General features: G+C 40.4%; 1 protein-coding gene across 2 annotated transcripts in view; it reads right to left on the reverse strand.

The window, feature by feature from the left end:
• The window catches only part of wasla (WASP like actin nucleation promoting factor a), a 43,765-nt gene extending 19,707 nt beyond the window's left edge, over positions 1-24,058 (reverse strand). Inside the window, exons 1-5 of one of the 2 annotated variants that reach the window (XM_034686205.1) lie at positions 23,584-24,057; positions 12,138-12,272; positions 8,866-8,952; positions 6,109-6,205; positions 5,502-5,525 (exon numbers count right to left, since the gene is read on the reverse strand). In XM_034686205.1, coding sequence (XP_034542096.1) covers positions 5,502-5,525; positions 6,109-6,205; positions 8,866-8,952; positions 12,138-12,272; positions 23,584-23,688 — 448 coding nt within the window. In that variant the 5' untranslated portion in view covers positions 23,689-24,057. Of the gene's footprint in view, positions 1-5,501; positions 5,526-6,108; positions 6,206-8,865; positions 8,953-12,137; positions 12,273-23,583 lie in introns of both variants that reach the window. The other variant, XM_034686206.1, reaches the window with a different exon arrangement.
• Between the last annotated feature and the right edge of the window lie 3,116 nt (positions 24,059-27,174).

Raw genomic sequence — 27,174 nt, forward strand, 5'->3', positions numbered from 1 at the left:
AGATCTGTAGGAAGCCGAATATGGATATAGACTCAGGGTATGAGGAGGGGCTGCAAGCTGAGCTGCTACTAGCTTGTTTTTAACAAGATAGGCACAATACCAGAGTTTTGAAACAACAAGATCCTGTGATTGGATCCTAAAAAAGCTGAATGAAGCTATTTATTCAGGAAATATCACCGTCTTCCTGATGCTCATCTTCTTTTGTTGACAAGAGGAATAAGGAGGGACTGTGAGCTGAGCTGACACTAGCTTGATTCCAACAAATTCACCAAAATACCCAAGTTCAAACGACTATCAGACCTGACAATTAGATTATGTTTCAGATAACGTCACTGCCTCTCCAGATGCTCATCTTAAGCAGACACAAGGTATGAGGAGGGGCTGTGAGCTGAGCTGCCACTAGCTTGTTTCTAACATAGATAGCCACAATACCAGAGTTTTGAAACAACAAGATCCTGTGATTGGATCCTAAAAAAGCTAAAAGAAGCTCATTATTCAGGAAATATCACGTCTTCCTGATGCTCATCTTCTTTTGTTGACAAGAGGAATAAGGAGGGACTGTGAGCTGAGCTGACACTAGCTTGTTTCGAACAAGGTAGCCAAAGTACCCAAGTTTCAGAACAATCAGATTCTGATTAGATCTGTAAGAAGCCGAATATGGATATAGACTCAGGGTATGAGGAGGGGCTGCAAGCTGAGCTGCTACTAGCTTGTTTTTAACAAGATAGGCACAATACCAGAGTTTTGAAACAACAAGATCCTGTGATTGGATCCTAAAAAAGCTGAATGAAGCTATTTATTCAGGAAATATCACCGTCTTCCTGATGCTCATCTTCTTTTGTTGACAAGAGGAATAAGGAGGGACTGTGAGCTGAGCTGACACTAGCTTGATTCCAACAAATTCACCAAAATACCCAAGTTCAAACGACTATCAGACCTGACAATTAGATTATGTTTCAGATAACGTCACTGCCTCTCCAGATGCTCATCTTAAGCAGACACAAGGTATGAGGAGGGGCTGTGAGCTGAGCTGCCACTAGCTTGTTTCTAACATAGATAGCCACAATACCAGAGTTTTGAAACAACAAGATCCTGTGATTGGATCCTAAAAAAGCTAAATGAAGCTCATTATTCAGGAAATATCACGTCTTCCTGATGCTCATCTTCTTTTGTTGACAAGAGGAATAAGGAGGGACTGTGAGCTGAGCTGACACTAGCTTGATTCCAACAAATTCACCAAAATACCCAAGTTCAGACGACTATCAGACCTGACAATTAGATTATGTTTCAGATAACGTCACTGCCTCTCCAGATGCTCATCTTAAGCAGACACAAGGTATGAGGAGGGGCTGTGAGCTGAGCTGCCACTAGCTTGTTTCTAACATAGATAGCCACAATACCAGAGTTTTGAAACAACAAGATCCTGTGATTGGATCCTAAAAAAGCTAAAAGAAGCTCATTATTCAGGAAATATCACGTCTTCCTGATGCTCATCTTCTTTTGTTGACAAGAGGAATAAGGAGGGACTGTGAGCTGAGCTGACACTAGCTTGTTTCTAACAAACTTCCAAAAATACCCAAGTTTAAACAACAATCAGACCTCCATCCATCCATCCATCCCTCCATTTTCTTCCGCTTATCGGGGGTCGGGTCGCGGAGGTAGCAGACCCAGACACCCCTCTCTGCAGCAACACTTTCCAGCTCCTCCTGGGGAATCCTGAGGCGATCCCAGACCAGGCGAGAGATATAATCCTTCCTCCGAGTTCTGGGTCTTCCCCGGGGCCTTCTCCCAGTTGGACGTGCCCGGAACACCTCTAAAGGGAGATGTCCGGGAGGCATCCTTATCAGATGCCCGAACCACCTCAGCTGACTCCTTTCGACGTGGAGGAGCAGCGGCTCTACTCCAAGCTCCCTCCAGATGTCTGATCTCCTGACCCTCTCTCTAAGGCCGAGTCCAGACACCCTTCAGAGGAAACTCATTTCAGCTGCTTGTATCCGAGATCTTATCCTTTCGGTCATAACCCACAGCTCATGACCATAGGACATGTTCTCAGTGCGTGTCGGCCTCCGCTAGGGTTGCCCCTTGTCACTGATCCTGTTTGTAATCTTTATGGACAAGATCTCAAGGTGCAGCCGGGGGGAGGAGGGTCTACAGTTCAGGGGGGCTCAGATTTCATCTCTGCTTTTTGCAGACGATGTGGTTCTGTTGGCTCCTTCGAGCTGGGACCTCCAGCAGACATTGGGAGGGTTTGCAGCTGAGAGCGAAGCAGCTGGGGCTGAGGCCACGGTTGCTCTCGGTGAGGAGTGAGTCTTTGCCCCAAGTGGGGGAGTCTAAGTATCTCAGGGTCTTGTTCACGAGTGTGGGTAAAATGGAGCGTGAGATCGACAGTGGGTCACAATCAGACAATTAGATTTGATCTCAGGTAACGTCCAGTATCTCTTCTTTATTAGACACAGGGAATCGAGAGGGGCTGAGAGCTGAGCTGCCTCTTACAGGGTTTCCATTTTCCACTTGCAGAGATTTCCTCTTCCTAAAAGTTACAGACTGTTTTTTTCAAACCAATAAAAATACTAAATAAAGCAGTTTCATGCTCAAAATGAAACACTGTCTCTCTCTGGTGTTCTGTGTAAGTTTGGGGGGCTGGGAGTTAAGCTGCAGCTGAATTCAGCTCTCTTAATCCGGTTTAATCTTATTCTTAAAAATGACTGGACCTTCGTTTGAACCTCCAACAATAGAAATGGATATTTTAAAGCTGAGGGGTTAAAAATAGAAACAATGTTTGAGTGAAGGAGAGTTTGGAGAAGTGAGGAAAATACTGTCAGTGTGTTTAATGTGCCGTATTATTCAGTTTTCAAACCTAGCAGAGATTTAAAACGTGTCTGAGTGCTTTTATCTTGCTTCTGAAATGCTAATGCTGGTTAGCATGCACTTGCTGATATTATTCAGGAGTAATTTCAGTAATTTAAAACAAATCAAGTAAAAGGTAATTGTGGGGATTACAGATTAGGCCCAAAGTGCACCGCAACAACAAAGAGCATGTGGTCTACATATGGCACAGATGGACTTCCTGCTGACCAGATTAACCTGCAGCAGACTTCTCTCTGTGTCAGTGTGTGAGTCACGGCGTCTGCGAAACAAGGCTCGCCAACGTGTCAGGAAACACCACAACAGCAGAGTCCTGGAGTCCCTCATCGAGCCGAGGGAAAACAGAAACTCACAGAGAGAGAGAGAGAGAGAGAGAGAGAGAGAGAGAGAGAGAGAGAGAGAGAGGGGGGTGTGTTCTTAATCAGGAACTACAGTCTGCTGTAGTAGGATACACAGACTGTAGAGGCATGGCCTTGTTGTAGTTGTGTGAATTTTGAATGCCTCTGAGTCCCTGAGCTCCCTTGTCTCGTAGGTTCCTCTGGATCTCTGCCGTAGATTCCTTTTTTTAGGTCTGTCATTCATCCTTTCTTTCTCTCTTTCTTTTCATCTCTCTTTCATCCCTTCTTTTTTTCTTCTTCATTTCATTCTTTTTCTTTCTTTCTCTTTATCATTCCTTCTATCCAGCTGTCCCTCTTTCTTTCTTTTCACTCTTTTCTTTCTTTCTTTCCTTTTCTCTTTTATCCCTTCTTTCTTTTTCATTTCACTCATTCTTTCTTTCATTCCTTCCTTCCTTCTCTCTTGCTTTCATTCCTTCCCTTTTTCTTTCTCATTCCTTCTATCAGCTGTCCCTCTTTCCTTCTTTCATTTCTTTCTTTCTATCATTCCTTCTTTCTTTTCATCTCTCTTTCATCCCTTCTTTTTTTCTTCTTCATTTCATTCTTTCTCTTTATCATTCCTTCTATCCAGCTGTCCCTCTTTCTTTCTTTCTTTCCTTCTTTCATTCTTTCTTGTATCCCTTCTTTCTTTTTCATTTCACTCATTCTTTTTTTCATTCCTTCCTTTTTTCTTTTGTCTTTATCATTCCTTCTATCCAACTGTCCCTCTTTCTTTCCTTCTTTCATTTCTCTCTTTTCTTTTTCTTTCTTTCTTTCTTTATATCTTTCTTTCTTTCTTTCTTTCATTCCTTCTCTCTTTTATCCCTTCTTTCTTTTTCATTTGATTTCACTCATTCTTTCTTTCTTTCATTCCTTCCTTCTTTCTTTCTCTTTATCATTCCTTCTATCAGCTGTCCCTCTTTCCTTCTTTCACTTCTTTCTTTCTTTCATTCCTTCCTTCTTTCTTTTCATCTCTCTTTCATCCCTTCTTTTGTTCTTCTTCATTTCATTCTTTCTCTTTATCATTCCTTCTATCCAACTGTCCCTCTTTCCTTCTTTCATTTCTCTCTTTTCTTTTTCTTTCTTTCTTTCTTTCATTCCTTCTCTCTTTTATCCCTTCTTTCTTTTTCATTTCATTTCACTCATTCCTTCTTTCTTTCATTCCTTCCCTTTTTCTTTCTCTTTATCATTCCTTCTATCCAGCTGTCCCTCTTTCTTTCTTTCCTTCTTTCATTCCTTCCCTTTTATCCCTTCTTTCTTTTTCATTTCATTTCACTCATTCTTTCTTTCATTCCTTCCCTTTTTCTTTCTCTTTATCATTCCTTCTATCAGCTGTCCCTCTTTCCTTCTTTCATTTCTTTCTTTCATTCCTTCCTTCTTTCTTTTCATCTCTTTCATCCCTTCTTTTTTTCTTCATTTCTTTCTTTCTCTTTATCATTCCTTCTATCCAGCTGTCCCTCTTTCTTTCTTTCCTTCTTTCATTTCTCTCTTTTATCCCTTCTTTCTTTTTCATTTCATTTCACTCATTCTTTCTTTCATTCCTTCCTTTTTTCTTTCTCTTTATCATTCCTTCTATCCAGCTGTCCCTCTTTCTTTCTATCTATTTATTTGATCCCTTCTTTCTTTCCTTCTCTCTTTTATCCCTTCTTTCTTTTTCATTTCATTTCACTCATTCTTTCTTTCTTTCATTCCTTCCTTCTCTTTATCATTCCTTCTTTCCAGCTGTCCCTTTCTTTCTATCTTTATTTATTTTATCCCTTCTTTCTTTTTAATTTAAGTTCACTTATTTTTTCTTTCCTTCTCTCATTCCTTCCTTCTTTCTCTCCATCATTCCTTCTTTCCAGCTGTCCCTCTTTCCTTCCTCCTTTCTTTTTGTTCACTTTTCCTTTCAATCCTTTCTTTCTGTCATTCTTTCACCATTTATTCTATTCTTTTTTTTCTCCCCACTATCATCTCTCTCTCTCTTCATCTCCCTCTATCCCTCTCTCCAACACGGTCTCAGCAGATGTGTGTCTAACATGAGTCTGGTCCTGCTGGAGGTTTCTGCCTGTTAAAGGAAGTTTGTCCTTGCCACTGTAACTTGCTAAATGCTGCAAAGTGCTCTGCTCATGGTGGATTGATATCAGAACTGATGGCTGCACTTTACTCCATTGTTTCAGGACTACATGACTTTGCAGAAACTCAAAAATAATGCAAGATAATGGAGGAGAAAAAAGCCACTCAAACTTCATCTGTGAAATCAGAAATAAGAGTGGAACATACCATTTTTAGGGTCACCTCTCTTCTCTGCAAAAGACAAATTTACAGTTTCAGAACAAAATATCACAACGACACGCAGAGCATCAAGTAAGGAGGATGTTTGCAGCTTGCATGAAGGAAGAGAAGAGGGTGAGCGGCTTCAGTCGGAGTTCAGTTAGTGCGATTATAACGGCGGGGAAAGAAAGGCCGACGGTTGGAAGATGACAGCGAGGAGGAGTCGGAGAGTTCAAGAGGTCTTCAGAGTTAGTAGAAGAAGAGAAGGTTCGGTTGTGTTGCGTCTGAGCTTCAGTTTGAGAGGTGGACTTCAAAAAGCCGGCATGCAGAGAGGAGCCTGAAGGTTTCACTACGGTAGAGAGAGGAGACGAGAAGAAAGGTCCCAAACTGAACCTCAACTCATGACCTGATCAGCTTCAGCAGCTCTTTCCCCTCCAGTTACACTTCCCCTGATTCACTTCTATAAACCCTGAATGCCTGAAACAGCTGAGCATGAGTGAGGCAGGCACGTTTGGGACTGAAGCCGAGGTCCTGTTAGCGTGTGAAAGGTGAGCTCAGGTTAGAGGAAGCAGAAGAAGAAGAAGAAGAGGAGGACACACTCGAAGAGTAAACGTACCTGTTTTGCGCTGCCGTCTGTTCAGCAGGTCGTTGATGGCGGCTCGGAATCTTTTGGCTTCTTCTTCACTCGCAAAGTTCAGACCGATCTGACACGCCTGAGAGGAAGAGGAGGGGAGAACACAATCACTTTTTTGTGCTTTAGCAGAGTTTCTGAATGTGAAGGAAGCTGGACCTTGTTGGCCTTGTTGGCCTTCTTCTGATTATACACAGAAACAAAAATATGCACATCATTATTTCACACTTTAGTCTCTTAATGTTCGCACGCTTCCATTCCAGTCAGAGCCATAAATGCAATGGTAGAGGCAGGGGTGTGTCCAGAGCTTTTTGAACGGGGTGGCCCAACTGAGGCTCTCACATAGGCAGGGGTGGCCAGTGATCTCAAGATTCTAGAATTCCAACTTTGATCTCAAGATTCTAGAATTCCAACTTTGATCTCAAGATTCTAGAATTCCAACTTTGATCTCAAGATTCTAGAATTCCAACTTTGATCTCAGGATTCTAGAATTCCAACTTTGATCTCAGGATTCTAGAATTCCAACTTTGATCTCAGGATTCTAGAATTCCAACTTTGATCTCAGGATTCTAGAATTCCAACTTTGATCTCAAGATTCTAGAATTCCAACTTTGATCTCAGGATTCTAGAATTCCAACTTTGATCTCAGGATTCTAGAATTCCAACTTTGATCTCAGGATTCTAGAATTCCAACTTTGATCTCAAGATTCTAGAATTCCAACTTTGATCTCAAGATTCTAAAATTCCAACTTTGATCTCAAGATTCTAGAATTCCAACTTTGATCTCAAGATTCTAGAATTCCAACTTTGATCTCAAGATTCTAGAATTCCAACTTTGATCTCAAGATTCTAGAATTCCAACTTTGATCTCAAGATTTTAGAATTCCAACTTTGATCTCAGGATTCTAAAATTCCAACTTTGATCTCAGGATTCTAGAATTCCAACTTTGATCTCAAGATTCTAGAATTCCAACTTTGATCTCAAGATTCTAGAATTCCAACTTTGATCCCAGGATTCTAGAATTCCAACTTTGATCTCAAGATTCTAGAATTCCAACTTTGATCTCAAGATTCTAGAATTCCAACTTTGATCTCAAGATTCTAGAATTCCAACTTTGATCTCAAGATTCTAGAATTCCAACTTTGATCTCAGGATTCTAGAATTCCAAGTTTGATCTCAAGATTCTAGAATTCCAACTTTGATCTCAAGATTCTAGAATTCCAACTTTGATCTCAGGATTCTAGAATTTCAACTTTGATCTCAGGATTCTAGAATTCCAACTTTGATCTCAGGATTCTAGACATTCCAACTTTGATCTCAAGATTCTAGAATTCCAACTTTGATCTCAGGATTCTAGAATTCCAACTTTGATCTCAAGATTCTAGAATTCGACCTTTGATCTCAAGATTCAAGAATTCCAACTTTGATCTCAAGATTCTAGAATTCCAACTTTGATCTCAAGATTCTAGAATTCCAACTTTGATCTCAAGATTCTAGAATTCCAACTTTGATCTCAGGATTCTAGAATTCCAACTTTGATCTCAGGATTCTAGAATTCCAACTTTGATCTCAGGATTCTAGAATTCCAACTTTGATCTCAAGATTCTAGAATTCCAACTTTGATCTCAGGATTCTAGAATTCCAACTTTGATCTCAAGATTCTAGAATTCCAACTTTGATCTCAGGATTCTAGAATTCCAACTTTGATCTCAGGATTCTAGAATTCCAACTTTGATCTCAAGATTCTAGAATTCCAACTTTGATCTCAAGATTCTAAAATTCCAACTTTGATCTCAAGATTCTAGAATTCCAACTTTGATCTCAAGATTCTAGAATTCCAACTTTGATCTCAAGATTCTAGAATTCCAACTTTGATCTCAAGATTCTAGAATTCCAACTTTGATCTCAAGATTTTAGAATTCCAACTTTGATCTCAGGATTCTAAAATTCCAACTTTGATCTCAGGATTCTAGAATTCCAACTTTGATCTCAAGATTCTAGAATTCCAACTTTGATCTCAAGATTCTAGAATTCCAACTTTGATCCCAGGATTCTAGAATTCCAACTTTGATCTCAAGATTCTAGAATTCCAACTTTGATCTCAGGATTCTAGAATTCCAACTTTGATCTCAGGATTCTAGAATTCCAATTTTGATCTCAGGATTCTAGACATTCCAACTTTGATCTCAAGATTCTAGAATTCCAACTTTGATCTCAAGATTCTAGAATTCCAACTTTGATCTCAGGATTCTAGAATTCTGACTTTGATCACAAAATTCTAGAATTCTGAGATTAAATTCTGATTTAAATTATAATTATCGTCATTGAATAATCGCCCAGCTCTACTGTAGGCTCTGTATATGGGGCACACGCTTGCACCGCTAGGCCAACGGCGCCCAAAATCAGAATTTAAAAAAAAAAAATGTTCCAATCAAAAAATCCAGGGGCCCTAATCCTCTCCTGTAGACTCCATCACAGCTATATCAGTGTTTTAAATGTGCTTTACAGAATGAGCAGCTCCTCAGTAAAGTTTAAAATCACAGCTAAGCGGATCCTCCACTGACAGGATCAGATGTAGGATTCAAAGGCGCAGTCCGAATCCTGACGCTGCTTCACATTCCTCCCCGTGTCTCAAACAGGCGATGATTATCACACCTCATTAAAACACAGCGAGACCTTATCAGTGAGACCAGCTGCTGCAGGAGTTTCACACAAAAACACACACACATCTGTGCACTTACATCTCCTGCAAACGAGATGAAGTAGGATCTGGCGCTGCTGATGGAGAAGTTGTGGTACAGCTCCTGTTCAAACATGGTTTTCCCTTCCTGCAGAAACAGAGAGAGAGAGAGAGAGAGAGAGAGAGAGAGAGGGAGAGAGGCATCAGAGACAGATTCCCCTTGAAGATTAAAGAGAAAACATCAGTGACTCTGCAGATTTTCTCCTCGGCCACACGCGGAGGACTTCCTTCTCATTTAAAAAAGGCCGACTCTGGAGATTGATTTCCCTCCTTCCAGACGGAAACCGCTCACATTTAAGTGCTTCTGCCAAAATCAATCTTCAAACGGAGAAACAGAATCTGCTCTTCTTTTAATGCAGGAAACAACAGATCTCATAAACAGAGTTATATTTAGAGCACTGCACAATGAGCGAGCTCGACTGCACCACCGAATAATCCCTCTGTAACGTTTCTGTCTCTGCAGGTTCATAGATTTAACACATCAGCTGCTGGTGATTCACTTTGATGCATTAGAAGTCGCATGAATAGTATGGGAGGTAGAGCCTTCAGTTATCAGGCCCCTCTCCTTTGGAATCATCTACCAGTCAGGGTCCGGGAGGCAGACACCCTCTCTACTTTTAAGAGTAGACTTAAAACTTTCCTTTTTGATAAAGCTTATAGTTAGAGCTGGATCAGGCTTGGACCAGCTCTTAGTTATGCTGCTATAGGCTTAGACTGACACACTGGGATCCTGTCTTTCCCTCTCTCTCCTCTCTCTGCCTGTCTCTCACTTTAACTCTTCCTGTCCCATTAAAGTTACTAACCATAGACCTTTCTGGAGTCCCTGAGCTCCCTTGTCTCGTAGGTTCCTCTGGATCTCTGCTGTAGATTCCTTTTTAGGGTCTTTCTTTCTTTCCTTCTCTCTTTCTCTCTTTCTTTTTTTCTTTCTTTCTTTCTTTCTTTCTTTCTTCTTCTTCTTTCTTCTTTCTTTCTTTCCTTCTCTCTTCTCTCTTTCTTCTTTCTTTTTCTTCCTTCTCTTTCTTTTTCTTCTTTCCTTCTCTCTTTCTCTCTTCTTCTCTCTTTCTTCCTTTATTTCTTCTGTCTTCTTCTTCCTTCTTCCTTCTTATTTCTTCTCTCCTTCTTCTTCCTTCTCTTTCTTTCTTCTCTCCCTCTTTCTTTCCTTCTCTCTCTCTTCTTTCTTTCTTTCCTTCTCTCTTTCTCTCTTTCCTTATTTCTTCTTCGCTTTCTTTCTCTTTCTCTTCTCTCTTCTCTCTTTCCTTCTTCTTCTGCTTTCTTCTCTCTTTCTATTTCCTTCTCTCTTTCTTCTTCTACTTATTTATTTCTTTCTTTTTATTCTCTCTTCTCTCTTTTATTCTTCTTCTTCTTCTTTCTTTCTTTCTTCTGTATTTCTTTTCTCTTTCATTTCTCCTTATCTCTTTCTTTTTTCATCTTTATTTCATTCTCTCTATCATTACTTCTTTCCATCTGTCCCTCTTTCCTTCCTTCTTTCTTTCTTCTTCATTTCATTCTTTCTTTTCTGTTCTTCCTTTCTCTTTCATTCCTTCCTTCCTTCATTTCAGTATTTCTTTCATTTCATTCTTTCTTTTTTGTCTCTCTACCATTCCTTCTTTCGAGCTGTCCCTCTTTCTTTATTTCTTCCTTCGTTCATTTTTCCTTTCATTTCTTTCCTTACTTTCTTTCTTTCTTTCATTCCTTTTTCATTTCCTTCCTTCCTTCCTTCCTTCCTTTCTCTTTCTTTCTTTACTTTCCTTCTTTCTTTCTTTTTTCTCTCTTTGTTCTTTCCATGTTTCTTCATCCTTTATGTCTCCTTTTCTCATCCCCTCCTTTCCTTCAGTCATTCCTTCACCATTTATTCTCCTCTTTTTCTTTCTTCTGGTCTCCCTCTCTTCTCTCTTTTCTTAGACCTTTCTGGAGTCCCTGAGCTCCCTTGTCCCGTAGGTTCCTCTGGATCTCTGCTGTAGATTCCTTTTTTGGGTCTTTCTTTCTTTCCTTCTCTCTTTCTCTCTTTCTTTTTTTCTTTCTTTCTTTCTTTCTTTCTTTCTTTCTTTCTTTCTTTCTTTCTTTCTTTCTTTCCTTCTCTCCTTCTCTCTTTCTTTCTTTCCTTCTTTCTTTCCTTCTCTCTTTCTTTCTTTCTTTCTTTCTTTCCTTCTCTCTTTCTCTCTTTCCTTCTCTCCTTCTTTCTTTCCTTCTCTTTCCTTCTCTCCTTCTCTCTTTCCTTCTCTCCTTCTTTCTTTCCTTCTCTCTTTCTTTCTTTCCTTCTCTCCTTCTTTCTTTCCTTCTCTCTTTCTTTCTTTCTTTCTTTCCTTCTCTCTTTCTCTCTTTCCTTCTCTCCTTTCTTTCTTTCTTTCTTTCTTTCTTTCTTTCTTTCCTTCTCTCCTTATCTCTTTCTTTTTTCATCTTTATTTCATTCTCTCTATCATTACTTCTTTCCATCTGTCCCTCTTTCCTTCCTTCTTTCTTTCTTCTTCATTTCATTCTTTCTTTTCTGTTCTTCCTTTCTCTTTCATTCCTTCCTTCCTTCATTTCAGTATTTCTTTCATTCCTGCTTTCTTTTTTCCTCTTCATTTCATTCTTTCTTTTTTGTCTCTCTACCATTCCTTCTTTCGAGCTGTCCCTCTTTCTTTATTTCTTCCTTCGTTCATTTTTCCTTTCATTTCTTTCCTTACTTTCTTTCTTTCTTTCATTCCTTTTTCATTTCCCTCCTTCCTTCCTTTCTCTTTCTTTCTTTACTTTCCTTCTTTCTTTCTTTTTTCTCTCTTTGTTCTTTCCATGTTTCTTCATCCTTTATGTCTCCTTTTCTCATCCCCTCCTTTCCTTCAGTCATTCCTTCACCATTTATTCTCCTCTTTTTCTTTCTTCTGGTCTCCCTCTCCTCTCTTTTCATAGACCTTTCTGGAGTCCCTGAGCTCCCTTGTCTCGTAGGTTCCTCTGGATCTCTGCTGCTGTGGACGTGGTCCAGACTCCAGCTGCTACAACTACTACTATCCGTCTCCCCACTATCATCTCTCTCTCTCTTCACCTCCCTCTATCCCTCTCTCCAACACGGTCTCAGCAGATGTGTGTCTAACATGAGTCTGGTCCTGCTGGAGGTTTCTGCCTGTTAAAGGAAGTTTGTCCTTGCCACTGTAACTTGCTAAATGCTGCAAAGTGCTCTGCTCATGGTGGATTAAGATGAGATCAGACTGAGTCCTGTCTGGAAGATGGGACTGGATCTGATCCGGTCTTGATGTTGGGTCTTCGTATCGTGAAGGCACTAACACGACTCCTCCTCACCTTGATGTCGAACACTCGGATGAAGTAGGACCTCTGTGGGTTGTCTTTGACCAGACAGGCCACCCCGCAGCACCTCTTCACCCAGCTGCAGCTCCGATCGGCTCCGTACACCTGGACCACCGCCGAACACAGAGTCTGAACACAGAGGACAGAGGCATTGTTTAATCACCTGATAAATGGGGAACTGAAACATGCAAATACTCTCTTTAACTGCACGGATATTGCTTCCAGATTTTTTAAGCTGCACGTCCCAAATCCGCCGACAAGGAAGAGGAAACCTACAAGATGCAAAACATTTGAGCAAAGATAAGAAATGCACACAGCAACACCTGCTGAGCTGGTTTAGAAACAAAAGGAGGTCAAAGAGGAAACACGGAGACCTTTTCATAATCCGATTACATATGCAAAAACTCCTCACGATGCAATCAAGGCCGACACTATGACTCTAAATCCTTCTGACAGGTGAGAGGTAGTTCAACGTTTGAGATCCTGCAGGAGGCATAGGGGTGAAAGTCACGTCCCTTCCAAACTTAAAAAGACGCATCGTGTGGAAGTCTTATTTCACCCTGGATTAAACAACAGTCGTATCTGTGAGTGCGGCTTAAAAGTAGGCCGATGACTCAGCAGAGTCAGGTTCAACGAGGGGTCGGATCAGAGCTGTGGGTATGAACAGGGACCAGGAAGTCCCGGGTAAACAAGACATGGCAAAGATGGTGGCGCTGATGTAACGCCATTGGGTGCTAAAACTTTGAGAGCTTGAACGCTGCAGAGACCAAGGCCGCCTGTAGAGCTTCCACCAGATCTTTGTCCAGTCCTGCTCTGTGCATTCTCTGGAAATCTGTGTCCCTGTCTACAAACCCCCCGAGAATGAAAAGAATCCATTCTGCCCCTGTTCTGATTTCTCCACCTTTCTGTAAATGTGTGCTGAAACCAGCCGTTTCAGACTTCAGTGTTTTTGTTACGTAACAACAATATCCGGTCTGTAACAGAGTCAGAGCTCGGAGCTTGTTCAGCCCATAGACTGTATAAAATACAACTCAACCCCTCCTCCGTTTTTCATTCCCTGCACACATGTGTGCTAACAAGGAGCTTAGGAGGGAGGCATGCTAGTTGCAGGCTGTCTTAATAAACACAAAGGTCGCTTTGACTCCCCACGTCTGCAGATTTGAAGATCTAGTGGATGATTTTTAGTTTTCATGGAAAAGTGCTAGTGCTAGTTAGCATAGCCACGTAGCTACATGTCGTAGCTGTAGCTGTGTACAAAGACACACGTCTGCATACTGCCAAATAAAACAACAAGAAACACTAAATCTGTGACCAATGGTTCAGAAAGGTCGGTTTTACTCCCCACGTCTGCAGATTTGAAGATCTAGTGGATGATTTTTATTTATCATGGATAAGTGCTAGTGCTAGTTAGCCACATAGCTACATGTTGGTAGCTGTGTACCAAGACACATGTCGACATACTGACAAATAAAACAACAAGAAACACTAAATCTGAGACCAATGGTTCAGAAAGGTCCTGCTGCAGGCGCCTCTCCGTCAGGATCAGATTCTGGATCAGATTCAGAGGGTTGAAGTAACGCGGGTCTGTGAGCAGCCGTGTATATTCAGCCAACATGTAAACATTAGATCAACGTGCTGGAGAGCCGAGGCCACACCCACTTCCTGAGGGGGCGTGGTCAGAGAGAAAACAGAGTGTTCTGAGGAGGACTGAAGAAGAGGGGTTTACAGGCAGACCAAAATCTGATTTCAAAGTGTTTTTTTGAGCAATAAACTTTAAAGACATGTTTTGGGGACCTCTTAGACCAATATATGTTGATGAAAAAAGCGTGATATGTCACCTTTAACTGGTATCAGTCAGAGCTCCCTCCACAGACTTCAACTAGTTCAAAATGCAGCCGCTTAGATTTTAACAGGCACAGCAAAATATCAACACATCACTCCTGTCCTCGCCAGCTTTCATTGGCTGCCAGTTTTTTTTTTTAAATCGATTTTAAGATCTTATTGATTACTTTTAAAATTTTAAACGGACAGGCCCCAAACTATTTAAGCAACCTTTTAACCCCCTATGCGCCTGGGCGGCCCTTCAGGTCTGTGGATGCATCTCTGCTGGTTGTGCCAAGATCCTGCCTTAAAACAAAAGGTGACCGACCGGGCCTTTTCAAATCAGAGCTCCAAGTTTGTGGAACTCTCTGCCACTGACAATTAGACAGTCCAAAACCTTAACTGCTTTTAAATCCTCACTGAAAACATTTTATACAAGAAGGCATTCCTCCACCCCTAATTCTTGAACTTGCTCTGCATTCAAATGTCTTGTTTTGCTTCGGTCTTTTTTTTCTCCCCTGTTTGCACCGTTTTTTTGTGCTTTGTAATTCTCTGCTTTTATTGTGCAGCACTTTGTAACCTTGTTAAGAAATTATTATTATTATTATTAAAGTCCAACACACGCTCAGGTGAATTTAGGTCATGTTGCCAATTTGGCAGTCCTCCATTCGGGCTCTGAAAACATCCTTTTCTGTCATGTCTGTGTGCTCAAGTGACATCCTGAACCGTCCAGAGAGTGTTTCATTTCAAATCCAGCGTTTTGGCTGCCCTCCACTGACTTCAACCTTCGTTTCTGCCTGACGGGAAACAGACTCCAGCTGCTGTCCTCAGCACTGTCCTGTCCTGTCCTCTGACTGTTCTGGTTTGTGGTTTCGAGCTTTCTGCAGAAGTCGCTCAGCGTTAAATCTTCTGCCAGGGCAAAAGTAACTCCAGCCGCCAGCCGCCGCCGCCGCCGGGGGAGGAGGGGAGAGGAAACGCCACAGGGCCGCTTTCCTCCTCCGTGATTTACGGCGGCAGGTCAAGAGGAGCGGCAGGAAACACTTCTCACTGTGGAATCATCGCGCTGCATCACACGGGAGAGGTCGGGGGGTCGGTTGTTAAAAGCCTCATTTGAGTTCTGTTAATTCTCACTGAGGGGGAAAGTATGCAGCAACGAACACAGAGGACTCTCTGGAGGTCACATCGGCTGGCAGGTCTGATCGCCTCGACCCAGAGGAGTGCTGACGTGTTAGCCAATAAACGACATCACTGGTGATCATTTCTGAACCAGTCATCAGTCTGTGCATCCATCCTCCAAATCTATCAACTCAGAGGAAGTCTTTGTTTCATCTGCATCACTAATGTCAAGTTTTTGTGTGTTTCAGGAGAAATGAGGCAACATGCAAAATTTGGTTATGGTGGTAAGAACACGGCAGCCATGACACTTTCATGAAGGCTGTTTCTGAAGATATTCAAGACCCCAAACTGTGAAGGTCTATCTTTTCTGCACACAAACATGTTAAACCAGCCACCGAACAAACATGCACGGGGGATGTTTGTTAGCTATTCTGCTTTTTAGCTGCTTTGCTAAACAAACTGAGCAGCCTGCAAACGTCCCTGCAAATCAGATAGATGCTGGCCTTGACCTCCCTCTTAAACACGAACTCTGCCACCGACTTGTCCGACAAGTTCCAGCCCAAAGTTTGTCTGCAGAAGCTCAGCAAAACAAACAGGAAGGTAAGATGTATTCACACATGTACTAAAGTCCCCAAAATGAACCCCAATTTTCCAGGCATGTGTGAACGCAAAAAAGCTGAACATTTCTGGCTTTCTCCAGACTTTGTACAACTTCCACCAGAGGTCAGGGTGGTGAGGTTGTAGTTTATATCATGCAACCAACGCGAACATTGAAGTGTGACACGAAACAGGGTGAATAAAAGCCTCCAAGGTTAAAGAAGGAGACTCAGAAGACCAGAACAAAGATATCTCTACAGGCGTTTTTCCACCAGAGGAAGTTTGCCACTGAACTACGTGTGTTTGGACCGGTGGACCCAGGGTCTAAATTCAGTTCAGGGGTAGATAATCTCCCCCCTGAAAAGCCCCTGCTAAGGGGGTAGTACTTTTCAAAAGGTCCCGGGACTTTCGGGGGGGCGGGGCCTGCAATGCTGAACGTGTCTGATTGGTAGATTAACCGCAGTGTTTTTATTCCTCCCTCCGTCAACAATAACATCACACACATCTGTGATTCTCTTGATTTCTCTTTCTTTCATTAGTTTTTATTTGTTCCATCTTCTAAAAGAAGAAGCTGTGATTCTCCGGGTCAACTTTTTTGCCAATTTTATTTTTTCATTTTGTTTTTGCCAATTATTTTTTTCATTTTTTTTCTTCAAAATTTAAATTTTTCAAAAAAAAAAAAATTCTGTCTTCTTTTTTTTCATTTTTTTGGTCATTTTTTTTTTCGAATTTTCTTGTCAAATTTTTTTTTTTATAAAAATTTTTTGTCAATTTTTTTTTGGTCAAATTTTTCCAAAAACCTTTCACAGTCATTGTTTTTTCCATCTGTGATTCTCTTGATTTCTCTTTCTTTCATTAGTTTTTATTTGTTCTATCTTTTTTGTATGTGTGTGTACTTTTCAAAAGAAGAAGCTGTGATTCTCTTGATTTAGCAGCTTGTAACAGTAGTCTTCTCTCAGCCCACCGTGAATGCGTCTCTCCTCCCGGTGTTCCGGTTTTAAAAGTGACCCTGTAAACTGGAGACCTTCAGCTGAACGTGTCAGTGTTTGTGGAGTTTACACAGCTGTTGAAACACAGAGGGAGTTCCTGGGAATGCAAACTAGTTTAGTTTTTATTAAGATTTCAAAATATCCTCATCAGATATTTAATGATGGTCTAAAGATGTTTATGAGGGATGCATCCGGCTGAGAGTCTCCAGTTAACAGGGTCGCTGTTTAAACCAAAACACCGGCCGATCTCTGCCACGGCTTTTTGAGTTCAAAAGAATTTTAAAGCCGTGTTGAAACGTCTTTGCTACTCGCGCTTATCTCCTCTCACGTGTTGATTCATTCATTCATTGCTTTTTACATGTTTTTAACCACAGGCGCAAAATTTTCACTTTTTTCACTTTTTTTCTGCTTTTGGAGCACAATTTCAAATTTGAGGAGAATGTATTTTTTCGACAGACTCCGGGTCAACATTTTTTTTTTTTTTTTTTGTGAACATTTTTTTTTTCGTCAAATTTTTTTTTTGTCAAAATTTTTTTTGTCATTTTTTTTTTTTTGTCAAAATTTTTTTTGTCATTTTTTTGTTGTCAAATTTTTTTTTTTGAAATTTTTGTCAACATTTTTGTTGTCAAAATTTTTTCAAAAGGATTCTAAAGCCGTGTTGAAACGTCTTTGCTACTCGAGCTTATCTCCTCTCACGTGTTGATTCAGTGAATCCATCTGTGATGAAATATAGCACCATCTAAAACAGCGCCAGCTGAGTCTCTTCATGCTAACAGGCTAACTGCTGTGTTGCTCATAATGATACCTGCCTGTCCGTCTGCTTCTATGGTGTCATCTGTGATGAATGGCATTCCTCTTTGTTTTACTGCCCTCTACTGGTCTGGTGGTGTAGTGCATTTACTTTTTTTCCTCCATACGTCACTGGCCTGATTTTCATAATCTACCCGGGACTTCAGCCCGCGGTCGAAACGCAGACAACAATGGGGGACCAGGAACCTTTTAGTTCAGGGGAAAGTAGTTCTGGGGGCTAAAAGACCCCGGAACTCTTGGTCCAAATGCAGCTTACATCTGTTGTTTCCACGTAGCTTTGATTCAAACGTAGAGATGTGGCTTTCGTGGTGTACTACGACGTCATGCCCTGCCTCCAACGTCCAATGTAGAAACTTCAAACTATGAGGGACATGTGTGAACAAGCACCTTCGTAAAATCTGGGCAGCACATAACGGAGACTGGCTGGTGGTTTTGGTGGAGGTGTACGGATCTTGTTGGGGTCTAGATGAAGCCGTAAACATCAATCAGTCAAACATCCAAACTATCCAACTCAGCACTTCCCCAAAAACTCTTCATGTAATCTGCCTCCAGATTAATCCACTACAATCTCCTCAAAGCTGGATTAGCAAATTAGCCACAAAACTACAGGAAACCTAGGTGGAATATTCCTGAGCATGTGCTTTCTATAATTAAGAAACCATCTCCTTTAATAACAGAAATCTGACTTTACTTGTCACATCGATGACTTATGTTCAGATTCAAATCAGCGTCACTGGATTGAGATATCTATGGTCGTAGATATCCATCTAACTTTCTAATCCTGCTTTGAGAAATACCCCAAAAACCCTGAACCACCCCCCATGAGATCAGACTGAGTCTCGTCTGTAAGATGGGACTGGATCAAGCTAAAATTGTCCACTCGAAATTAGTTTTAAAACAGTCTTCCTGTCCCATTAAAGCTACTAACCATAGACCTTTCTGGAGTCCCTGAGCTCCCTTGTCTCGTAGGTTCCTCTGGATCTCTGCTGCTGTGGACGTGCCAGACTCCAGCTGCTACAACTACTACTATCCATCTCCCCACTATCATCTCTCTCTCTCTCTCTCTCTCTTCATCTCCCTCTATCCCTCTCTCCAACACGGTCTCAGCAGATGTGTGTCTAACATGAGTCTGGTCCTGCTGGAGGTTTCTGCCTGTTAAAGGAAGTTTGTCCTTGCCACTGTAACTTGCTAAATGCTGCAGAGGTCTCTGCTCATGGTGGATTAAGATGAGATCAGACTGAGTCCTGTCTGGAAGATGGGACTGGATCTGATCCTGTCTTGATGTTGGGTCTTTGTGTAATAATAGAACATAGAGTACGGTCTAGACCGGCTCTGTTTGGAAAGAGTCTGAGGAGAACATTTGTTGGGATTTGGTGCTTCATTAAGAGACAAGTTGTCCCGTCAGGAAAAAGTTTGATGAAAGCTTGAACTGGTTACTTAGGCTTGGTCTAGGTTTTAGGTTTTGGTGTGGGTTTAGATGGACCTTTAGACACAAAACCAGACCCCCTGTGTCTCTGCTGAGTTATTAAAGAGTCTTGTTGTAGTTTAGCACATCAAAAAAAGAACCTACAAGAAAATGTTTGGGTTTAAATGCTCTTAATATCTGCAGACATTCTTTTTTGGAGATATTTTTCCAACCTTAAAGAGTCCATGTTCAAAACCAGGCCCCCCTAGTCCAGTACAAATCTACCTAACAAGCCTCTGTGAGTGTAAACTGACTGCCCTGACCTCTGCGCTCCTGTGTTTCACCCTGTATGTAGAAACTTCCTGCAGTCTACGCTCTGGAAGCAGCAGCTGGCATTAAAAAACCTGCTGAGCTGTCCTGGAACCATCGCGTCACATCAGCAACAGAAAGATCACCCTCACACTTCAGGAGTTTCTGACCTTATCTGGTAAATCCTGCGTCAGATGTGATGCAGATTAACCATGTTGAGCAAATCAACATCCAGGTGTTGATAGGTTCCACGTGAGGATTGATTCAAAACGGTTTGAAGTGGAGGTGACAGAGATAACAGCTGGTTGGATCTGATAAATGTGAGAGGGATGGGAGGCTTCCTGTCCTCCACATGTCAGGGAAATATACGACTAAGGATAACAGCCCAGCTTTCTCTGCCCAGTTAAAGGCATGGGATGAAGGGAAACTAAACTAGTAGTTCTCCCAGTTGGGATCCAGTTATCAAGGCAAATCACATTTTATAAAACCCTGCTGAGGACTCCTGCAGCGCCAAGACAAAAACCTAAAAGGCTTCAGGATGGTTAACCTAGTTTTGGGCTGTTAGTGTTTATTATTAAGTATCAATTAATTGGCTTATTAGTTCTCGTCTCTAATTAAGACATTTTTAGTCTACCATCAAATCCATCACGGGTTATGGGAGTACATGGTGAGGTTTCAAACTGCCTGAGCTGTCTTAAAGGTGACATATCATGCCAAATGGACTTTTTAAAAGGTTCTCTACCTGAAATCTGTGTCCCTGTCTACAAACCCCCTGAGAATGAAAAGAATCCATTCTGCCCCTGTTCTGATTTCTACACCTTTCTGTAAATGTGTGCTGAAACCAGCCGTTTCAGTTTGCAGTGTTTTTCATACGTCACAACGCCATCCGGTCTGTAACAGGAAGTCAGAGCTCGGAGCTTGTTCAGCCCATAGACTGTATAAAATACAACTCAACCCCTCCTCCGTTTTTCATTCCCTGCACACATGTGTGCTAACAAGGAGCTTAGGAGGGAGGCATGCTAGTTGTAGGCTGTCTTAATAAACACAAAGGTCGCTTTGACTCCCCACGTCTGCAGATTTGAAGATCTAGTGGATGATTTTTAGTTGTCATGGATAAGTGCTAGCGCTAGTTAGTATAGCCACCTAGCTACATGTTGGTAGCTGTGTACCAAGACACACGTCGACATACTGACAAATAAAACAACAAGAAACACTAAATCTGTGACCAATGGTTCAGAAAGGTCCTGCTGCAGGCGCCTCTCCGTCAGGATCAGATTCTGGATCAGATTCAGAGGGTTGAAGTAACGCGGGTCTGTGAGCAGCCGTGTATATTCAGCCAACATGTAAACATTAGATCAACGTGCTGGACAGCCGAGGCCACACCCACTTCCTGAGGGGGCGTGGTCAGAGAGAAAACAGAGTGTTCTGAGGAGGACTGAAGAAGAGGGTTTTCAGGCAGACCAAAATCTGATTTCAAAGTGTTTTTTTTGAGCATAAACTTTAAAGACATGTTTTGGGGACCTCTTAGACCAATATATGTTGACGAAAAAAGCGTGATATGTCACCTTTAAAGAAGTTCAATAATATCAAGTAATTATTTTAGCTCAATGTTTTCAATCCAAAAAGTCTCTCTCTCTTCATCTCCCTCTATCCCTCTCTCCAACACAGTCTCAGCAGATGTGTGTCTAAAAAATACTGTGAGGTGCAATGCTCATGGTGGATTAAGGTGGGGTCAGACTGAGTCTTATCCTGTCTTGGTGTTGGGTCTCTGTTCATAATTTGACATAGAGTGGTCTCTGTTTGTAAAAGCGTCTTGAGGTAACGTTTGTTGTGATTTGGCGCTATACAAATAAAGATTGATTGATTGAAAGTGGCGTTGTAACTTCCCAAACTCCAAGTTCACACACATCACTAGCTTTATCAATCCAACAGACCAACACCCTGCTAATATTTAAGAATACAGCTTCATTATGGTTCAATGAAATGTATTTAAAATGATCAATAACCCTCTTTAAAAAAATCTGAAAAATGACAGATTATCAGGGTTATTGGATGCCGATATTCAGCAATTAACCGATTATCTGTTTTAACATTTTATTTCACCATACACCGATAAATTTAATAAATCATAAAGTGTGTTACTACAGGTGTTCAGGTGTGTCCTTCCATTTAAGTCCCACCAATAACTCCTGCTACTTTAAGTGAAGTGGGAAATCTGAGTGTTCGTATTGACGGTTAATACAAACAGGATTTATTTAACGTCATTGGTGTTCATATGTTATAATTAGAAATGAAGTAGCACAGCTTTATTTTAAATTATAACAGGAATATTTTTTATTATACATATATATTATTTATTCAGTTATTTTTTTAAATTTGTATTTATTTTTTAATTTATTGTGGATACATTTCTTATTTATTTAATAATTAAATAGATCTTATTCTAATAATAATAATACATTTTATTTAAAGGCGCCTTTCTCTGCACTCAAGGACACCGCGCAGATATAAGTATATACATACACAAATTTACATTAAAGGAAATAAAATCAGAGTCAAAAATGAAAACAATATAAACTAACAAGGGGTACGAAAAAATAGAAACAATAACAAAATGATGAGTCAGACGGAGTCAGCGGTTTTGAACAGATATGTTTTGATTTTATGACTTTTGCAGATTAACTCTGCATTCTAGTATTTTATTTTATTTTTTACTTTGCTGCATTTACTTTACTTTACATTTACTGTAGTGTAGAATCTTAGTTTATCTTACTGGTTTAATTTATAGTGTTTTATTATCTTAGAAGTGTATTTTATTTTGGTGAGTTCAACTTCCTGTCTTGAGGTTTGTTTTTTTCCATCAGCAACTTATCTATTCATTTTTTTATTTTTTTTAAAATAGTATTAATTCATAAATCATGTTCTTAACCTTACATATGGATTGGGGGGTGAGTTTGGGGGTCTGGGCTGCGGTTAGGACTGGGATTCAGGGACTCCTTTTTTTTTGTATTTTTAATTTATTCTATATTATTTTTATGTACAGCACTTTGTGTTACAATATCATTGTATGAAAAGTACTTTACAAATAAAGTCTAATTGATTGATTGTGATAAAACCGGTGTCAGTATCGGCCCTGAAAAACAGATATCAGTCTACCCCTCATATATATTTGTATCCCAGGTAACCAAACACTTTAAGGAACCCTGAAACATAAATAACTTGTGGTGATTTTATTCTAAAAAATATGTATATTATTTGGAAGTCTTCTCAACCACCTTTATTCAGAGTTTGGCTAAACGATGTTTTAAGTCTGCTAAAATTGGAAAAGATAAATTTCACCATCAGGGGCTCATCGGATACATTTTATACCCACTGGAGGCCTTTACTTGATTATGTAGACCGCCTCCCTCCCAAGGAGTTGACCCCATAGACGGCAGCGCTAATTCAGTACCTTCTCCTTACTTCTTACCTACGTGCCCCCGTCCCTGGTGGCTGCTCCCCCCCCCCCATTAGAGGCCTTTTCGCGGTGGAGTCTGGTTGAGCTGGGGTTTGAGGGAGTGGGGTGGTGGGAGGACGGTTGTTTGTGTGTGTGTGTGTGTTTACAAACAGAAAAAAGACTGTTAACTATTACACTGTATTGGTTGTACTGGAATAATCCTGCAAAAAAATAAAATAAATAAATAAATAAAAAAAAAAAATATCTATACTATTAGATAAGATAGATAAGATAAGAGAGTCCTTTACTCGTCCCACAACGGGGAAATTCAAGTGTCACAGTGACAGAGTAGACAGTGCAAATGAAATATATAAAGCAAACAAGAGCCTATAAAGTAACAATTATTCAAAAGTTATTAGCAATTCAATTTTAAATTTAAATTATGAGCTAAGATGTTTTCACTGTAGATATTAGGTTAGCATCTGTACTTCAATACATGTCATGATGCAGCAGAATCCTACTATTATCTTACAGTTGGAGCCAAACATTGATGTTGGAGGTTGCTGCTTGATTACCAGTCACTATATCTCGATATCGGTATGTATCGTGGCTCATATCGTATCGTGCGTGACGCTGCAGATTCCGAACGTCATCAGGAACGTTCCAAAAGGCTCGTGAACACAACACACGTGTTTTAAAGTCAGTGGATACTGCACTGCATCATAAATCATGATATACTTCTTCATATTTTGGATTAAATTGTTGCATTTTTAAAGTTTTAAGGATTATTATGGGGTGTATTTATGCGCACCGGGCCCCTGGGTGCAACGCCGATGCGGTTTCCATCTGAAAGGGGTTAACAGGACACAAAAGCCCAGGCTGGTGGTCTTTCAGGACCCCTGGTCTTGAATGCACCAGCACCTTCTTTTTGCACCTGCAGGTGGTAAACAAACTTACAGCGCATTTCCTGCCCAGGTACCCGAACAGGACCTCGTTCTCCTGCGGGGTCAGGAGGATGGAGCCCACGTTGGCAGACCTGCGTGGCGGTGCGTGGCTGTTCATGGCTCTGGGTTTAGGTCTTAGTTCACTCCCAACACGATGCAGGTTGTTATCCTTGAAGAAGGACTCAGCAAACACTTGGAATTACACAAAATCCATGCGGGCTCCGGTTGCTGTGGCCTGCAACCGGATCATCTCCAGTCCGAGTCCCAGAGCTGGAGGGCGGAGGAGGAGGTCAGGGGGGTAGGGTGAGGGTGTTTCCAGACCTGGTCCTGATAGTTCTAAAGATCCTTCGGGTCCCCTTTAGGTGTTGGAAGGCAGACTAAAGTCTCAGGAGGAGTCTGTGCGCAGATAAACGCTCAACTTTCAGCAGGAGCTCCAGCGGCTGCAGCAGCGATGCGTACATCCAACATGGCAGCAGATGGAGCAGACCACTTTAAGAAGAGGAGAGGGGGGGGCGGCGGGCTGGACTAACTACACAAAAACACCTCAAATGTACATTAAAGGGTGAAACTCACAATATATTACACTCAAAAATCCCCCAAAACACTAAATCTGAGTTAAAACTAAACATTTTTGTTGTATTTTGTTTGTTTTTGGGGCTGAAACACTGTTTCTAACACACAATGGTTCCGTCCGATGGGCAGCAGGAATGCAGCTCTGCGGAGGGAAAAGGAGGAGGGGTTAACGGGATGGAGTGTGACGTAGCCTAAGGGGAGGAGCCAGATGGTGGTCTACAGAATGTAAATAAGATGTCTCTCCATATAAATAATTAAATACTGTATATTTTGAACATGTGACGCCCCTGTGAGTAAAATAATGAAATATTAAAGGCTTGTACCACATAAATAAGACAATGTGATATTACTACAAAGAAAAAAACACCTGAGATTACTTAAATAGTCTGATTAGTGTTTATAAGATAAGATAAGATAAGATAGGTTATTACTTTATTGATCCCCTGGGGGGGAAATTCAGTTGTTACAGCAACCCAGACATAAGTACAATCAAGAAGAAGTTTCAATAAGTAAAATAAAATAAAATAAGTAAAAATAAAAATAGATAAATAAAGCTAGAATACAATTTAGATATATACAATGTTACAATGGAATTTAAATGAAATAGCAGTAATTACAGGCAGTATTAAAACATTTTCAGTGGTGACAGGTTGACATGGTGTGATTATGGTTGGTAATGACAAATTAAGCAATAAATAAAAATAATATGGGTATGTAATATGACCATGAGTTGTAGTTACAATAATAATGTAATATAACATAATATAATATGGCAAAGATAATTATATAATACAGTATATTATGCTTTATAATGCCAGCAGCAGTCAAGAGAGAGAGTTTGGGATGAGATGATGGAGTGTGACAGACAATGCAGGGGTGGTATGGATCTGTTCATGTGTGTGTGTGTGTGTGTGTGTGTGTGGGGGAGCCTAATTAGTGTTTATTAAAAGCATACAAAAAGGAGGAAAACAGTATTTCCTTCACATGCTGGTTATTTAAGGCAAGGCAAGGCAAGGCAGCTTTATTTGTATAGTGCATTTCATACACGAGGGCAACTCAATGTGCTTTACATTAAAACATTAAAAGCATTGGAGACATTCAGACAGGCATAAAAGAACATAATTAAAATGACAAATATGATAAAACAGAAAAGAAAAGGAAAATTAGAAATATATTAAAAATTACATTAAAATTTTAATTTAAAGTGGGTTAAAATAATCTAAGATAGGAAGGCAGTGGTGAATAAAAAAGTCTTAATCTTTGATTTAAAAGAGGTGAGAGTTGGAGCAGACCTGCAGCTTTCAGGGAGTGTGTTCCAGATATGTGGAGCATAATGACTAAACGCTGCTTCACCATGTTTCGTTCTGACTCTAGGGACTGAAAGCAGACCAGTACCTGATGATGACCTCAGAGGTCCAGATGGTTCATAAAGTAGTAGCAGATCAGCCTAAACCATTCAGTGCTTTATAAACCATCAGAAGGATTTTAAAGTCTATTCTCTGACAGACAGGAAGCCAGTGTAGAGATCTAAGAACTGGAGTGATGTGGTCTACTTTGTTGGTCCTTGTTAGGACTCGAGCAGCAGCATTCTGTATGAGCTGCAGTCGTCTGATGGACTCTTTAGGGAGTCCTGTAAAGACCCCGTTACAGTAGTCTAGTCTGCTAAAGATAAATGCATGGAGGAGTTTTTCTGCATCCTGCTGAGACATGAGTCCTTTAATCCTTGATATATTCTTAAGGTGATAGTAGGCAGACTTTGTAATTGTCTTAATGTGGCTGCTGAAATGAAGGTCTGAGTCTAAGACTACACCAAGGTTTCTGACTTGGTTTGAACATTTCATCTGTGCAGATTGGAGCTGAGCAGTAACCTTTAACCTTTCTTCCTCCAAAAACAATCATTCCAGTTTCTTCTTTGTTTAACTGAAGAAAGTTCTGGCTCGTCCAGTCATTGATTTGTTCAATGCATTTGAATAAATATTTATTTATTTAGCACTGCAAAAATCACCATTCCACTCATTTTTTCCCAAAACAATCAATCCATAAATATTGTAAATTAGATTGTGTGCTAAAACACTGAGTTATTGAACAAGAAAACAGATAATGATGATAATAATAATAATAATAATAATAATAATAGTAATAATAATAAGATATTTTGTCTATAAAAGCCCTTTAAAAGTTTCTCTAAGACACTTTACACAAAATTATAAATTATACAATAGATATGCAATTAGAGTAGATTAAAAAACACAGAGACATTGTTTAAAATCAATTATACATTGAAAGCCTTTCTAAATAGGTGGGTTTTGAGTCCAGATTTTAATGTGAGGTGAGTGAGGGAGAGAGTCTGAGGTGTTGGGGGAGAGAGTTCCAGAGACAGAGAAGGCCCTGTCCCCCCAGGGTCGGTGCTTGGGTTTGGTGAGAGGGGTGAGGAGGTTGGCGTTGGTGGAACAGGGGGTTGCGGGCGGGATTGTATGGCTGCAGAAGGTCAGTGAGGTAGGAGGGAGAATTCTATTCTGACTTTGATCTCAGAATTCTAGAATTGTAACTTTTTTCCCCCAAACAATTCTAGAATTCCGACTCCCCCCCCCCCACCAGAATTCTGATAAAATAGAACAAAATTCACATAATTAAATAGTAAAAATTACCCCCAAAAAGAAATGTTTTTTTCTTCTAACTGTTTTTAATGGTCCTAATCATCTTCTGTAATTTATACATCTATCACTTACAGTGCAATTATACATAGAATGCACTTTAGTGAGTGAGTAGAACATTGATATGAAAACACAGCATGTAAAAAAGGTAGTTGCAAAGACATCATTGCACAGTTTGGATGATATATTCATAAAGATGATAAAATAAATAAATAACACTACCAGTGAAAAGTTTGGACTCACCTTCTCATTCAATGTTTTTTATTTATTCTAATTATTTTTAACATTGTAGATTAATACTGAAGACATCAAAACTATGAAATAATCTGGTTTCACCATAATCTGGATTACAACAGTAGTCAAATAGAGCTATCCAT

This window comes from Notolabrus celidotus, chromosome 6, assembly GCF_009762535.1.
Source record: "Notolabrus celidotus isolate fNotCel1 chromosome 6, fNotCel1.pri, whole genome shotgun sequence".
Classification (NCBI taxonomy): Eukaryota; Metazoa; Chordata; class Actinopteri; order Labriformes; family Labridae; genus Notolabrus; species Notolabrus celidotus.